Here is a 16,379-nt window from a genome sequence, read left to right as displayed (position 1 = left end):
TGGTAAAAGACAGGAGTGGCACACCTTGGAGAGATCCCGGAAATTCCCAGGCAAGGTGAGATCCAGGTCCTCTGACTCATAGTTGGTCAGGACCCAGGGGAAGACAGGATACTGGTTCAGATCATTATAGGTCCTCCCTGCAAACAAATAACAACCAGGTATGCTGTATGAGAGTGGGGAACTTAGCACATTTATTATATGAAAATGTTAAGTGCAATTGTAGGAAACTTATTTGTGCAGAAAATAACAATCTTACCTGCAATAGTGTTGAGGAACATGAGATACTCAAAATTTGAAATTTCCCTCCGCTGCCATCTTTGAGTCATATTAGACGATTTAAAGAGCTGTCTTGGCGTCGCCAGAGAGATCCGTCTATGGGAGAAACAGCAAAATAACAAGGACAATCAATTACCATTGGCTAATAACACATTTACTATTAGTTAACAGTTAAATGTTTAGTAAAATAATAACCACTCCTAAACTGATCTCATATACAGAACCAGGTTCAATATTGAAAAGACAACATCAAAGACCTTACCTTGCCTGAGGGAGGCCATAGCTGGTGCCAACGCCGACCCGAGGTAAACTGTACACTACTTTCTTTACTGTGGCCTGATCTGGGAAGTTGAACATGACGGATGCTGTGGAGATGATGCGATGAAAAAAACAGTGTTATTTAGAAAAAAAAACTTGAATTAAACACCAATTTGGCTTTGCTGTTTGGCATGTTGACGTCTTACTCCTGTTGGCCATGAAGACCTCTAATCCAGTGTTTTGGAGAAGGTAGCGTCTGGAAAAAACTGCTCTGATCTCACTGAACATCCATTTCCCATGCAGACCCTCGGTATACGCCAACACCTGACAAACAAACAAAGGAACTGTGGTTAGCAAAGACAGCGTTTGAGATAATAGCAACAGCAATGTATGATCCTGAAATTCTGACTGGATAATATTCATGTCAACTGATAAAATCTTCAATAATTCTGCGTAAAATAAAAAATGTAATCTCCACTGTAAGAAAAATGAGGCTATAACTCATAGGGTGACATTGGCAGTGGCATATACCTTTGCATCAATCTTTTTGAAAGTTGGATCATCCTCGTCCACCTCAAAATAGATCTCTGTTGTTGTGATTGACAACGTCCCTCTAGCAACAATCACAGGAGCAACAAGCTGGGCCGGCGTGCTCAAAACCACCGGACCTGAAAGAAACCATGCCACACAATGAGAAATTCTACATTTAAAAGTCTTGAGTCCTGGATTAGTGATTACGGTTAGATTTTCCAATAACTTGGGATTTCCAGACCAGTTCTTTCAAGACCAGCAAAGTTTTTAGATCTAAATCAGTTTGATGCCGTAACAACATCCTCTAGTTTTAAAAAGTGTCTTTCACCATTAATGGTCTTTAAAAATTTGCATTTTAATGGTGCCATCAGCTGATTTCTGTCATCAATATGTTATTTTCCTACAGCTTAGTGATTTGTCACATAGCATTTATAGCTCAGGTGAAAATCTGAGAGCACATGATCAAAGACATTCGAATTTTAACCCACATTTTTCACATTGAGATGAAAAGACATAGACCTCTTTGATCCAACTGACTAATCTAAGGGAAAAACAAGCTTATTCTGTTAATTAAATAATGATTAAATTGGCATAATATGTTAAATACAGTCAACAGCTCATTAAGATAATGAATAAGTGGCTACTTTGATAAGCGTTAATTGGTTAATTTAGTGATTCAGACATTCAATGTCAAAATCAGATGTCGCACTTAAGCTCATAATCACACTCTTGTGCGGATTCAGTTGAGATCTGCATCAAAAGGCGGAGGGGCTGGAGCTTGTTCTGGGCTGAAACATTAATTAGCATACTCGTTTGCTGAAAGACCAAACTTGCCTCTTGAGATAAACACCCTCGGACGAAAAGCCACTAGGAATAAAGTACAGTTGAATACATTAGCACATGCATCAACAATACATCAAAGAACCAGCACACTAATGGTTTCCACATACACAGCTAGAGCGGCGCTGTTGGTGCAGGCTGGTCTTTAAGACTCATCTGTTCAGCAGTGCTATGGTACCCTTACTATAGGATTTGAGGAGGCAGCGTGTGAGTAACAGCCTATTGAGCGCAGCAGTGACGCTGAATACCTGCAAGGTTGTCGATCTCTTTCTCCTGTAGCAGACTGACGGCATCATCATCTCCTTCCAACATCAGCTCCGTCTCAGGGTTCTGACTGACCACCGAATGATTGCGGAACGACTTCTTGGACTTCATGCCTTCTTCTTCCTCAGGGCCTGTCCATACAAAAGAAATAAATAAATGACATTTTATCTGTGTTTTTTTATTTTATTTGTACATATTGTTCACAACTATAAAACGAATGAACAGAAAAATGTATCTAAAAAATATAAATAATTAATAATAATAATAATAATAATAATAATAAAACTAAATAGGTAAAAACCCATATATATAAATTATTTAAATTATATTTAAATAGCACGATGCTTGTTTTTTTTTACTTTAATTTCTCATTTCATAAATCTATGATAATATCAGACAGTTTCTTAAAAAAAATTCTAGAATTAAAACATATATAATTTTTTTTCTGTAAAGAATGTGACTGTTTCAAAATAAAATATATAATTTAAATATAAAATTATGTAATGTAGTAATATTTGGACACACATCACTACATTTTAATGTCTATGATCATAGTAGAAGAGACATATTTGGGCACTGTAAATTAAATTGGGGGGTTAAGGATGTGTTGTGGCTGACCGTATTCCTCCAGAGATTTGAGAGCCACGTCCGGGTGGGTGGAGCCAAAGGCATTGCGTACGAATCTCCGCCTCCTGCGCAAGTCATCCTCCCAGTAGTCCAAACGCCAGAAATCATGCAGCTGACTGAGGTGGTAAAGAGAGAGAGAGAGAGAGAGAGAGAGAGAGAGGGAGAGAGTGGCGATGAATGGCCAGAAAGCAAGAGGGAGAAACAGAAATTCCAGTAGTAAAGGTTAACAGGAAACTGAGATTGTGAACCTCTGTGACATGGTTCCCCACGCTCCATGTTTATTGGTCAGAATGTTGAGGATCTTCTGTTTCAGCTGGTTTGCAGTCACGTGATCTCTGTGCTTGGCGGCACTGATCAGGTGATCACACATCTTCTCCTCTTCCCTCCTGTCTGCAGCGTACTGGGCACAGTTGGACTATTGAGGAAGAGCAAAGGAAATTATCTTTACATGGTGGAGTCCCTTTTGTACTTCATGTATGATAAGCTATTAACCATGACCCCATGGCACAGTGATCCACACAGACTGACTGACCTCAAACTCGGCATGTTTGTGAACATCTTCTGCTCTCTGCCTGTTGAGGATAAACTCAGCCTCATTGGCGACACGGACAATGTGATCCTTCATGGCGTGACACAGAAGCCTGAAACAAAAACCACTTGAAATATTTAAATGACACCGATAGCTTTCATTCTAACAGCATCATCCAAAAATGAATCCTCTTCTTTTTGTATCATTTTGCAAAATGAGCATCTCCTTCCAAAATATTGCACCAGATCTCACAGAAATCTGTATGGAAGAAGTGTACATTGTTTATGGTATAACACTTACCGCCCCTCATTAATAAGTTCAATGAACGCAAGTCCTGCGTTCTTCTGTATTGAGTTCTGCCATTCCTGAAACACCACAAAATAACCATTATGGAGCTAAATACAATACTGAAATTCTAAATATGCAAAGTGTAAAGCTCAAATTCCACTGATTTATGCATATTTTATTATAATAAAGACATTGTTTGTGTCTCTTTTGTGGATGATATAGGCGCCTGATGTGGTTGCTGAAGAGACTGATTGGCTCTTTGCCACATAAGAGAGTGATTATTGAGAAAGAGAGGCAGAATGCACTTAGCATCAGCTGCAGAAGCTTCTAGAAGGACACACCACAGTCAGCTCCCATTACCTTCTGCTTCCTGCCAATCAATATTTAGGGTACAGTTTCGTCCCATGAGCCACTAATGGAGGGCCTGGAGCTTCAGTAATACTATATGTGCTGATGGAGTGATGACGGGAAATAGAGGAGAGGGAGGGGAGAGGAGGATGAGAGGGCATCAAACATTGCATGGGCCACTGCTACACCCTAAACCTCCAACTTTGAAGGCAGAGGAAGCCTGCTGAGATGCTGTAGTCAGAAATCTAGAGAGTTCAGAGGTTCAGTGGGGTTCCTAGTATAAGAATCTGACATCCAGATGTAGCTGTATGATCATTTTGTTTTTAAATGTTTGATTAGTGGAAAGAAAAGTGAAATTTCTCCTCATGTAGATTGATGGCAAGTATGGAGCGCAGTGGATTTTCATGGAGTGTCTTAAAGGTAAGTGAAAATTCTTCACTTCTAAACACTGTAAATCATTTCAGACAGTTAGTTACTCATATTCCACATAAAGACTGTGGAAAAAAACAACAGGAATGCTTTTAGAATCCTAACAGTTGAAGTTTAGAGGTGAAATTGGAAGCTAAAGCAGCATTCCTGTAGCTCAAACAGTAGAGCATGGTGCTAGTAAAGGTCTTAGGTTCGATTCCAAGGGAATGCATGAACTTCTAAAATGTACAAACTGAATGCAATGTAAGTTGTTTTGTATACAAGCGCCTCTTAAACGCATAAATGTAAGCTAATGGGTTCGGTTTAAAACTATGCAGTGATATCCGCACTGGCAAATTGTAGGGTGGGTCTGAAATCGGATCCTGTTTCGGTCCAGCTCAAAGACTAGCTTCAAAAGAGGCTCATGAGACTGGCAAAATGTTGCAGCACCGTGACCTTTTCCAAGATTTTAAGCTGTTTAAATACAGTTTATTTTATTTGAAATGTCATGTAGTGATCATGTTTCGATCATGTAGTGGTGATAGAAAATAGTGAAAGTTAGTGGCTCTTTGGTGGACTTAAGTATAATATAATTATATAAGTATAAATGAAATAGTAGAAGAGAAAAAAAAAGAGAGAAATCTCACCTGTGAGCACAACAGCATGACAAGCTCCACTACCGATGTGCTGGACTTCATACAAACTAAACCTGTAGCAGTGCATTGACAGAAAACAGATTTAAGCATGCATATGTCTAAGAGATGTGAATAAATCTCAGTGGGTTCCAAAAGAAAGACCAAATATGCAAAAAAATTCTACATCATAACATTCATCGTTTTTAATTTGTCTAAAATCCTAAAAGGTTTTAGTGTATTTCTAGGTTTAAATTGAATTTTAAATCCCAGATATTCAGTGCAGACCTTTGAACCCCACTGTACATGTACAAAAACAAACTATAAAGTGATACATTTTATATTTGTTCTAATTTACACATAGTTCTGCTTTAATTAGACAAACAAAAACAGACAAACATTAAACTGTGAGGAGGTCAAGACAAGGTGAGAGCACAGACAATAAAGCCTGACAGGACAACAGGGAGGGCAGGGAGGGAGATGATTCAGTAAAGAGGGAGGAGAGGAGAGGAGAGGAGAGGAGAGGAGAGGAGAGGAGAGGAGAGGAGAGGAGAGGAGAGGAGAGGAAGGAAATATAAGGAGACAAAAGACAGTGGTGGAACAAGAAGCAAAAGTCAATCACTCTAGATCTGGATTTTCAGATTTAGGGCTTACGCAGATTTCAGACGAAATGAAGAGAGGGCGTCCTCTCAGGACTCAACAATAAAGATGGCCTGATGGACCAGGCCTGGTGTGAGCAAGCTGTCGTCTATTTGATGGAATTAGCACTTGCCATACTGGGGCAGCTAATATTGCAAATTAAAAACAAAAAGGCACATCTAACAGTAATTCTCAGGTACAGAAATTGAATTTAAGTAATCAAATGTAAAACAACACTCCATATAATCTTCACTGTGCGAATGAAATAAAGGTTAATCCTTATTATAATTTCAAAAACGTTATTCAATGAAGAGCAGGGAGTGATTTCTTTGTATGTTGTAGTTTGATTAACAGCAGGAATACTAGACTGTCACTTTAAGACTAATGCACGGATCCAATACAATGATACACATGCGTTCTTTCTCTACTGTTTACTTAAGCCATAACCGAATGTGTTTACTTGGATACTCGCAAAGGCGGGAATTTTAAGATGCATTTGTGTGAATTTGACCGTTTAAATGCAGGGAGACGAGTTCATTTTATTATTTACACGCCGGTTTAGACACGCACATGTTCTCTTTCGCTTGAATGCTTAAATTGGCAAGGCTTGACAACGTGTGCAAATGATAAACTTTTGTGATCATAAAGCACTGACCCGATCGCAACAATGACAGTTCAACTGTCCAGAACGTCTTTCACGCTGAAAGGCGCACCTGCATCCGCCATGTTAAGCACTGAATGAATGGGTCCCACTGTAATATTGTGCAAGGTAAATAAGAGGATGACATCTAGTGGAGAAGACTAGTAATAAGATTAACAGCATTCATACTGTATTATGTTCAATGTTTGCAGAAATACATAAGGAAAAAATATAGATTTGTGGCTTTTGAGAATCGATATAGAATTGACCACATTTTAAAAAACTTTTTTTTTGCCCAGAACAAATGTTGAAATTAATATGAACTAAGATTAATAACTGCTTTAGGACTGTTTTTAATTGTTAACTAATATTAACAAATGGACTTTATTGTACAGTGTTAGAATATCATATGTATTATGCATTATACAATTGTGTGTGCTATTTATACAATTTCATTTGAAAATGCATGTTTTTGTTGTGAGGCCAGTGAAAAATGTATCTATTATAAATCATTATTGTTGAGCCCTGTTGTTTTGGGATCATTTAAAACACTTCCTCAATGTTGGATTCAGCATTCAATTCTCCCTTCAGTTCCTTCAGTGTGTTAAGGTCTAGTAAGTCGCCACTTTTTAAACATCCTTTGATTCTAAACAGTTCTGTTGTTCTCATACCTGCTCTGGGTCCATGCACTCGCACAATTGTGTGTGTATGAGGCAGCCAGTGGACACACACACAGCAGACAGTGAGGGACTCCACAGAGACACCAGGTAGAGAGGAAAAGGAGCACTATACAGCACCTGTACCTTCTATGAGCAACTCCTGCCCATGACTGCCCAACAGAGTCCGCGAAAGGAAGGGAGCGAAATCCACAAAGATCTCCCTCAGCAAGGGGGCCACCTTCTCTAGCGCACGCTCCAATTTAGTCGTGATACTGCGGGTATGAAAAGAAAGACAGAAAGACACAGAAAAAAAGGTCCAATTAGCTCCAAAATACAGAGACCAGTTCAAAATCAAACTTCCTTTCAATTCCAGCTGGTTAGTATGTGACAAAGTCTATGGCGTTACTATTGGGTTAAAGCCATCCTACAGAAATTCAACCACAGGGAGGCAGAGAGAGCAAATGCTTAACTTATCATCCCCCTGTTATATGCACACATCACCCATAAGTGCCACTGCGCTTAGCTACAAGCTGTGTTAACCTGCACTAAGACTACAACTGCAGCGCCAGGGATGCAAATGACACCAGACTAGGGTGAGTGTGAAAGGTTTCATGAGAAAAAGAAATCAGAGATAAAGGCGAGGAATGACTTTATGAGTGACAATGTCTTTACTGAAACGGCGAGCTAGCAGTGTTGATTCTGTCAAGTTCTTCGTAAATATAAATGCTGGTTTGAAGCATGTATGCTTTTTATATCAATCAAAAAAAAATCCTCACCAGGCGTAATGCAGATACTTTTCAGTACACATACTGAAAATCAGAGCCAATCAGAGCATATTTTGATGTTTCTGCTGCATTCACATCATGCTTGAGCTATCATTCCAGTTGGTTGTAGTAAAAAAAATTCAATTCTTTGTTGAACCTGTCAACCAAAATGGCAGAAGCTGGAGCTCTTTCTTAGGTCAGCTTGTATAGGTCAACTAATTTAAGTGTTTGGCTGCCGACAACAAAGACATGCATGGATCTATTTTTGTGTTGAATATTGCCATAGCAACTCATGTACGGCTCAAAAGTAGAATCCCATCTTTTCATCTTGTAATTACAGTAAATAAATATGTGAACGCAGCAAAAAATACAGAGAAGTGGACCAATGAGATTTTGCATTGGGCGGAGCTACCCAGCATAATGCAATGAAGATAGAAAACAAGCAAAATGTTTAGTTGCACATTACAGAGTTGTTATTGCTGATTAAAACTAAAACCTAAATAAAATAAAATAAAAGAGTTTAAGTTAAAGTACTATAATTACAACAACAAAAAAGCTAAATAGAAACAAACAAAATAATGAAATGAAGAAAAAAGCATATAAATTTACTAATACCTAAACTACAATTAAAATGAAATCTGAAAACATAAAATAAAAAGCAAATTTAAAAATGTTAATAAATATTATAATAGTACATAAAAATAATAAAATAACACGGGCACATTATGACTTGTTTAGGGAAAAAAGCAAACATTAAAATTGAAGAGATTTTATTTTTATGCTTGAAGCTTTATCGTGTCATACCTGGTTTGGACAGTGTAAATATGCACAACAAAGACAGAATCAAATCTAGCAGAACCGTTACGAATGAAAGCAGCAGTGGTGGTGTAGCTGGCCAGCCTGAAAACTCACATCCACCAGGAAAGAGAGAAAGAGAGAGAGAGAGAGAAAAGACAGAGAGAAAGGAATGTAAAAGCTGGTAGCACTGGGTAAGGGGGCCAGTTCAAGCTTCCTTGCCTAAGAAACTGTCCTGCATCTCTGGGGGCTGTTTGGAATCCTGTCAGCGAACTAAAGGATTTGAGTTCAGGAGGCGTCAGCCTGGTTCGCAGTGGACACTGGTCCACTTCACAAAAGGCACTGCAATACAAATGGGCACAAACAGACAGTAATGACTGTACAGGCATTCACTGCAGCTCTTAGTCTATAGTGTGACGTAATCCCTGTGTGTTGATCTGTGCCAAATAGAAGGATGATTGAGCCCCAAAGCTTCCGTGTCATACATGCAAAGACACAAAATTGAACAAAATCAATTCTGTTGCATTCAAATTAGAACAGATGAACCCATCCATATTTGGCAGGAAATAGACTTCAAGCTATCAGTACCTCAAAGTGCATCTTTAGAAACGCACAGAGACCTCAGTATGTGTCTGTGAGGGAATCTGTGGCTGTGTGTGGTGGTTACAAAGATACACTGACAGATGTAGGGAAGTGTATAGAGGAGGCAAAAGGTAAAGATAGTAAAGAAAAAAATGGATTATGGGAATCATAGGAGGAAGTATGACAGCCAAAAAAAGAGGACAAGGGCAGGAAGTGAGGTCATAATGCATGATTTGGGGTTTTAAGCAACTGGATAAAGTGAGGGAGAGCACGGGGTGGAGGCCGAGTGTGTGTGTGTATGCGTGTACCTCATGTTTTCCACTGTATCTTCAGGCATGGGTGCAACGGTCTGCACCGCTGGGAGATTTTTACTTGTGGCACCGTTCACAAAGCTTGATGAAGAGGAGGATGAGGAAGAGGCAGAGTCAGTGGCACCTGTAAGACATGACGGACGAGGCACATTAGAAAGGACTGATTAAGCACAAGGAAAGTTAACTAAAGAAAAAATCCTTGAGATTCATCTGTATTTAGTGCAACCAAACGTTACTATATCAAATGGTCACTACAAATAGAAAAATAGAATTGAATATGATGAAAGTCCATGACAGCACCAAATGGAAAAAACATCAACACATCACATTAGTAATATCACCGCCTAACCCCTCAAACTAAATGGTATACAGACATCACATGAACATTTAACCCGACAAAATCTCATATATACACTCTCGTGTGACTAGTACGTTGTAAGATGATCTTAGGTAATATTCAGGAAGACTCGCCTGTTGTGTTGATCATGCTTTTAGGTGTTGCCGTGGCAGCAGCAAATATATTGGGCGTACTTCCTGACGAGGGCACTCCACTGGTGGTGGGTGTACCTACTGTGTTCACAGCCAGGCTTCCCGGAGGGGGCTTCTTAACGGGCACCACCACACTCCTGTGAGTACACACACAAACACACGTTGAGTTTCCATGTTTTACGAGGACTTTCCATTGGCATAATGATTTTTATACAGTACAAATTGTATATTCAATCCCCTAACCCTAAACCTACCATCACAGAAACTTTCTGCATTTTCAAAAAACATCATATAATAAGATTTATAAGCCATTTTTCTCTTGGGGACCCCACAAGGTCAAAGTCTTAAACCTATATAAATCTTAAACAAATACTTGTTTTACACCCAAAATCAAACACTTGTGTATACACTACTGTTACAATGTTTGGGAAGTCTCTTATACTCACATGCATTTATTTGCTCAAAAATACAGTAAAAACAAAACCATTGAAATATTATTACAATTTAAAATAACTGTTTTCTATTTTATTTTTATTTTATATAATCTATTTCCGTGATGGCAAAATGTTTAAGCATCATTACTTCAGTCTTCAGTGTCACATGATCCTTAAGAAAGCATTCTAATATGCTGATTTGCTGCTCAAGAAACATTTCTTATTATTATCAATGTTATACAACAGCATTTATTTAAAATAGAAATCTTTTGTAATGTTACAAATGTCTTTACTGTCACTTTGATCAGTTTAATGCATCCTTGCAGAATAAAAGTATTAATTTCAAGTGTATACACCTTGTATACACTCAAATCTGTTTGATTGCTATCCAGATATTAGGTGGAGTCAAACCATTTCAGCCCATTCAGGGAGAAAAAAGGATTGTCTGATAATATATTCACCTGTCCTAATGAATTATTGACATTTAAGGAGCCTGTAAATGATGAACAGCATAATCTTATGTATAATTTATTCATCAGGTTCTCTTAATTGGGAAGAACAAAGGGGATCGATGTTCGGAGGGGCTTTAGTTTGTGCAGTAGAGTATCAGTGGATCCCACACACTAAGCCAGTCAGTCTCTTGAGCCCTGAACACACTATTGCACAGAGCCACTGGCATTTCTGCAGACGCCTGTGCGCTAATGAGGAGCTAGACACAGAGAAATGGATTGCATTAATAATGAGAGGAACATCTTGTGCTTTCGTATGTGTAATTGAGGTGACTTTTTCATTTGTTCTCAGGACGTCTTGACGGACCACATGTAAGTGTAACGGCATTGATTTATGAGTGATTTATTGGTTCAATCGCTCTGTTCCAAAATGTAGCCGCTGCCGCCGCAGGAAGTATTTAAGGCACCGTAAGCACACTTTCTTAGCAAAAGCTGTTTCAAAGGGCAGGTGGCATAAAATATGTAATTTTGGTCTAAGTCCATGGCAGAATATATATGCTTCAAAGAGAAGTGAACCGAGAATGCATTGCATATATATTTTTAAATATACATATCAATATTACTAAATTCTAATTTTACTATTATATATATTATCTTTTTAATTCAATTCATATAATTTATCTTAAAAAAACATAAAAAAAAAGATATGCATATTTTACTATATATACTAATATAATATATTTTTAATACTATATATATATATATATATATATATATATATATATATATAGTATCTCACGAAAGTGAGTTCACCCCTCAAATTTCAGCAAACATTCTCAAGGGACAATACTATAGAAATGAAACATGGATATATTTTAGAGTAGTCAATGTGCTGCTTGTATAGCAGTATATATTTACTGTACTCTGAAAATAACATACAGCCATTATTGTCAAAATAGCTGGTAACAAAAGTGAGTACACCCTAAATGATAATAGCTGTACGTCGTTTAACCATGCAAAGCCACATGTCCTATTCATCATTTTCATGTTTTTGTCTGCTTGACAGGACCATACAAATTTGTGTATCTTGTATTAGAGCAGTTCAAATTTGTGCTTTGAGTGTAATTCTCTCATACTGACCACTGGATGTTCAACATGGCACCTCATGGCAAATAACTCTCTAAAGATTTGAGAATTAGAATTGTTGCTCTCCACAAAGTTGACCTAGGCCCCCTGAAACTGAATTACAGTACAGGCCAAGGTCATACAGAGGTTTCCCAAGACGGGTTCCACTTGGAACAGGCCTTGCAAGGGTCGATCAAAGAAGTTGAGTCCTTGTGCTGTGCGTCAGGAGCAGAAGCTGGCTTCAAAAAACAGACGCGTAAGTGCTGCCAGCATTGCTTTAGAGGTTGCAGAAGCGGAAGGTCATGTTGTCAGTGCTCAGACCATACGCCACACATTGCAACAAGGTTTGCATGTTCGTCGTCCCAGAAGGAAGCCTCTTCTGAAGCTGGCTCACAAGAAAGCCTGCAAACAGGTTGCTGAAAGCAACCTGTCCAAGAGCATGAATTACTGGAACCATGTCCTGTGGTCTGATGAGACTAAGATAAACTTGTTTGGCTCAGATGGTGTCCAGCACGTGTGATGACTCCCTGGTGAGGAGTACCAAGAAAATTGTGTCTTGCCTACAGTCAAGCATGGTGGTGGTGGCATCATGGTCTAGGGCTGCTGGTACTGGGGAACTGTGTTTCATTGAGGGAAACATGGATTCCATCATATACTGTGACATTCTGAAGCAGAACATGATGCCCTCCCTTCAGAAACTGGGCCGAATCGCATGATAATGACCCCAAACACACCGCCAAGATGACAACTGCCTTGCTGAGGAAGCTGAAGGTGAAGGTGATGGAGTGGCCAAGTATTTCTCCAGACCTGAACCCTATTGAGCACCTGTGGGGCGTCCTCAAGCGGAAGTTGGAGAAGCGCTGTGTGTCTAACATCCAGCAGCTCCATGATGTCATTATGGAGGAGTGGAAGAGGATCCCAGCAACAACCGGCTCTGGTGAACTCCATGCCCAGGAGGATTAAGGCAGTGCTAGATTACAATGGTGCTCACACAAAACATTGACACTTTGGACAGTTTTGACATGTTCACTTAGAGTGTACTCACTTTTGTTGCCAGCTATTTTGACAATAATGGCTGTATGTTGAGTTATTTTCAGAGGACAGTAAATATATACTGCTATACAAGCAGCACACTGACTACTCTAAAATCTATCCAAGTTTCATTTCTATAGTACTGTCCCTTGAGAAGATAAACTAAAATGTTTGCTGAAATGTGAGGGGTGTAATCACTTTTGTGAGATACTGTATATATTTATGTAAATGTATTTATATTATTAAACATTACTGTGTGCTAATAAGGTAACAGGACATGTACATAACAGATAAGCATAATACACCTTGTGCTATTTTGATGTGCTAGACACTAGAGCCGCCCACCTGTCAAACGAGTGGAACTGCATGGGCAGCATAGCCGCAGCTTCCCTCTTTAGGGCAGGGTCAGGGTGGTACGGCTGGGGTTCGGGCCCTGCCTCGGCCCCCTCCACCGGTGCGGCCACCAAACTCTTCAGGATCTCCCTCACATTGATTCCCTTGTTGGCTTGGCTGATGCTGGAGATCGAGGCGGCCGGTTTCAGAACTTCCACGCCAGGAGGCGACTCCAGCAGGGACTCGCGGGACTTCCTCACCTCCGACGACAGAGTGCACAGCAACTCGCTCATGACGTCTGGGCCTCCAGAGATCCCGCCCAATCCGCTGGAGTCTACACCCAGCTCGGAGCCATTGAAAGCACTGGTGACTTGCTCCTCCCCGATGCCGGAGTCAGTGTGAGGCAGCGAGCCCTCCAGGGGGAGATCCTCCAGAGGGGTGGCAGCCAGTCGGTCTCCACGAACACCATCTGAGGAGGAGGACGGGTTTTCTGCAGTTTCACACACATATAGTATACTACCAGTCAAAAGTTTGTAATAATTAAGATTTTTTATGTTTTTGAAAGAAGCCTTATATGCTCACTAGGGGTGTAACGATACCCTCATGTCACGATTTGATACATATCACGATACTGAGCTCACAATACGATATTATTGCGATACTCCAAGACACATGATAAAAGGTGAACAAGAAAATGTACTGTTCATTAAAATGCTAAATTTGGTATTAGATTTGGGGTGAAAATTAATAGGCTTGGACTTGGTGCTGGTAACCCAATGCACAGGACAATGGTGACCCCAGAATAAAAATATTCATCATTCTAAAGCTGAAAATACAGTATTATTTTAGAAGAATATGCATGCTCTCTATCACAGAATAGATATATTTAAAATAATGTAGGCCATTATTTACTGGTAACTTAAGACATATGACATTATCAGGACACACACATTTTACCCCATTGCATTATTATACATTAAATTCAACATTATATATAGCAGTTCAATGTAGTACTGACACTAAAACTCTAATTTTCATTTTGGGTGAATTATACAGAATACAGATAGTCATTATCCACAATACATATTGTTGCATTTTTGTTTTACGATATATTGTGACACTATATATTGTTACACCCTTAATGCTCACCAAAGCTGCGTTTATTTGATCAGAACTACAATAAACATATTGTGAAGTAATATTACAATTTAAATGATCTGTTTTATATTTTAATATATTTAAAAATTTATTTTATTCCTGTGATGGCAAAGCTGAATTTTCAGCAGCCATTACTCCAATATAACCTTTTTACTGTATTTTTGTGCCTTGGTTGCAGCCTTGGTGAGCGTAAGACTTCTTACAAAACATACACTTCTTTTTTTTTTATCACAATTATTCAAACTTTTGACCAATAATGTACATGCCAAAATAAGAATTCAGTCATCACAGAAACATTTCAGATATGTGCTGCTCACTGCAGCGAATGCCAACCAGTTCTTTCCCACCTGAATATTAATTCAAAATCACACTCAGATAAAGCTTTGCAATAATGTCTTGCACGCTTAAATTGCTGAAATCCTCCTTGCGGGAAGCACTGTGAGACTATATAGCGTAGATAATCGGAGACTAAGAAAAGTGGAAGATGTGTGACTGTGATGAACACTTATTAGCATTTGTGGGGTGTTTAAGTGGTAAACAAGGTCACATACTCGTAATGACTGCAGATGCTAAGTCAGTAAGCTCACCTGTGCTGGTGGGTGAATTAATCTCTTGCCGAATGCTTCTCCCTGATAGGCTGCTGGACCTGCAAATCTCCCGTTGTGGCTCCAGGATGTCCCGGTATTTGGACACCATAAGGACAGAGATGAAGTAGACCACGGCCAGAGCCAGAAACTGAGCCTGTTTACTGTCATCCTGTTGAACGCACAGCACAGTTAACAATCATTCTGTTCACGTTAACATGCACGTTTTACTCCGGCTCAGGTAAGTGAGTGTCTCACCACGTCTCTGAAGACGACGGCTCGGAGACGATTGATGTCCACGTCCTGCAACAGTCTGTCTGGGTCTTTGATGGGGGAAAGGTTACGCGGAACATTTTGTATGACAGTCTGCGGCAGAGAGGGAGAGAAAATCATGCGTTATACTGCAGCACATCTTCCTGTTGAATTACATACACAATTGCATACAAGTCACACTATGTGTTTCCGATGAGCATTTGATGTGTTTTCAGAGACTCTCTAGAATGTGTGTGTGTGGATGTGTGTTTGTGCAGGTGTGTAGTGTATAACCTTGCTGGCGGACGCTGCAGTCTGTAGGTTCTCCTGGGTCTTGCTGATTGGCAGTGAGGTTTTGCTGCCTCTGTCTCTCTGCCTCTGCCTGCACTCCAGACAGTTCCTCACTGCTACACAACATACTGAGAAGAGAAAAACACTTTTACTAGAAGATATGCCTTGATTAAATTCACATCACACATAATATCAAAAGATTGGGGTCGGTAAAATACTTTTGGTTTTTGAAAGTTTGTTTCTGCTCACCAAGGCTGTATTTATTTAATTAAAAATACAGTAAAAACTGTGATATTGTGAAAGATTATTACAATTTCAAATAATTGTTCACTATTTTAATATATTTTACAATTTAATGTATTCCTGTAATGGCAAAGCTGAATTTTCAGCATCATTACTCCAGTCTTCAGTGTCACATGATCCTTCAGAAATCATTCTAATAACCTGATTGGGTGCTCAAGAAACGATAATAATTATAAATTTAAAAAAGTTATTTTATACTTTTGTGGAAACCATGATAGATTTTTTTCATGATTCTTTGATGAATAGAAATCATTCTTTTTTATTTAAATAGATAATTTTTGTATCAATGTAAAAGTCTTTACTGTCACAGTTTTACTAAATATAAGCATTCATTTCTTTAAAGGGGTCATCAGATGCAAAATTCACTTTTATATGGTGTTTGCATATAAATGTGTCTTTGCAGTGTGTGGACACAACCACCATACAATGAAAAAATATTCACTCTTTTTTTTAATCCTCAAAAAGTCTAAACACTCTCAATAATCAAGCCGTTTGGATTTTATGATGTCATATTGCTCATGATCCACCCAAAACCGCT

At 39.0% G+C, this 16,379-nt stretch overlaps 2 protein-coding genes across 11 annotated transcripts in view; one reads left to right on the top strand and one right to left on the bottom strand.

The window, feature by feature from the left end:
• ccdc169 (coiled-coil domain containing 169) overlaps positions 1-16,379 on the top strand; it is a 239,433-nt gene that overhangs the window by 73,580 nt on the left and 149,474 nt on the right. The window lies entirely within an intron of this gene.
• The window catches only part of nbeaa (neurobeachin a), a 127,160-nt gene that overhangs the window by 9,514 nt on the left and 101,267 nt on the right, over positions 1-16,379 (bottom strand). For 3 of the 10 annotated variants that reach the window (XM_082156946.1, XM_082156950.1, XM_082156951.1), the window contains 19 exons: positions 15,542-15,666; positions 15,254-15,361; positions 14,999-15,167; positions 13,266-13,743; positions 9,863-10,017; positions 9,389-9,515; positions 8,721-8,840; positions 7,078-7,211; positions 5,017-5,078; positions 3,626-3,690; positions 3,329-3,437; positions 3,045-3,211; positions 2,788-2,912; positions 2,154-2,300; positions 1,066-1,202; positions 741-858; positions 539-641; positions 257-372; positions 25-137 (listed from right to left, as the gene is read on the bottom strand). In XM_082156946.1, coding sequence (XP_082013072.1) covers positions 25-137; positions 257-372; positions 539-641; positions 741-858; positions 1,066-1,202; positions 2,154-2,300; positions 2,788-2,912; positions 3,045-3,211; positions 3,329-3,437; positions 3,626-3,690; positions 5,017-5,078; positions 7,078-7,211; positions 8,721-8,840; positions 9,389-9,515; positions 9,863-10,017; positions 13,266-13,743; positions 14,999-15,167; positions 15,254-15,361; positions 15,542-15,666 — 2,678 coding nt within the window. The remainder of the gene's footprint in view (positions 1-24; positions 138-256; positions 373-538; positions 642-740; positions 859-1,065; positions 1,203-2,153; positions 2,301-2,787; positions 2,913-3,044; positions 3,212-3,328; positions 3,438-3,625; positions 3,691-5,016; positions 5,079-7,077; positions 7,212-8,720; positions 8,841-9,388; positions 9,516-9,862; positions 10,018-13,265; positions 13,744-14,998; positions 15,168-15,253; positions 15,362-15,541; positions 15,667-16,379) is intronic. The other 7 variants (XM_082156948.1, XM_082156947.1, XM_082156952.1 and 4 more) reach the window with 4 other exon arrangements.

Source organism: Leuciscus leuciscus (assembly GCF_965113295.1).
Source record: "Leuciscus leuciscus genome assembly, chromosome: 24".
NCBI classification, from domain to species: domain Eukaryota; kingdom Metazoa; phylum Chordata; class Actinopteri; order Cypriniformes; family Leuciscidae; genus Leuciscus; species Leuciscus leuciscus.
Note: the sequence above shows the minus strand (reverse complement) of the source record. Positions and strands in the feature narration are given on the sequence as shown.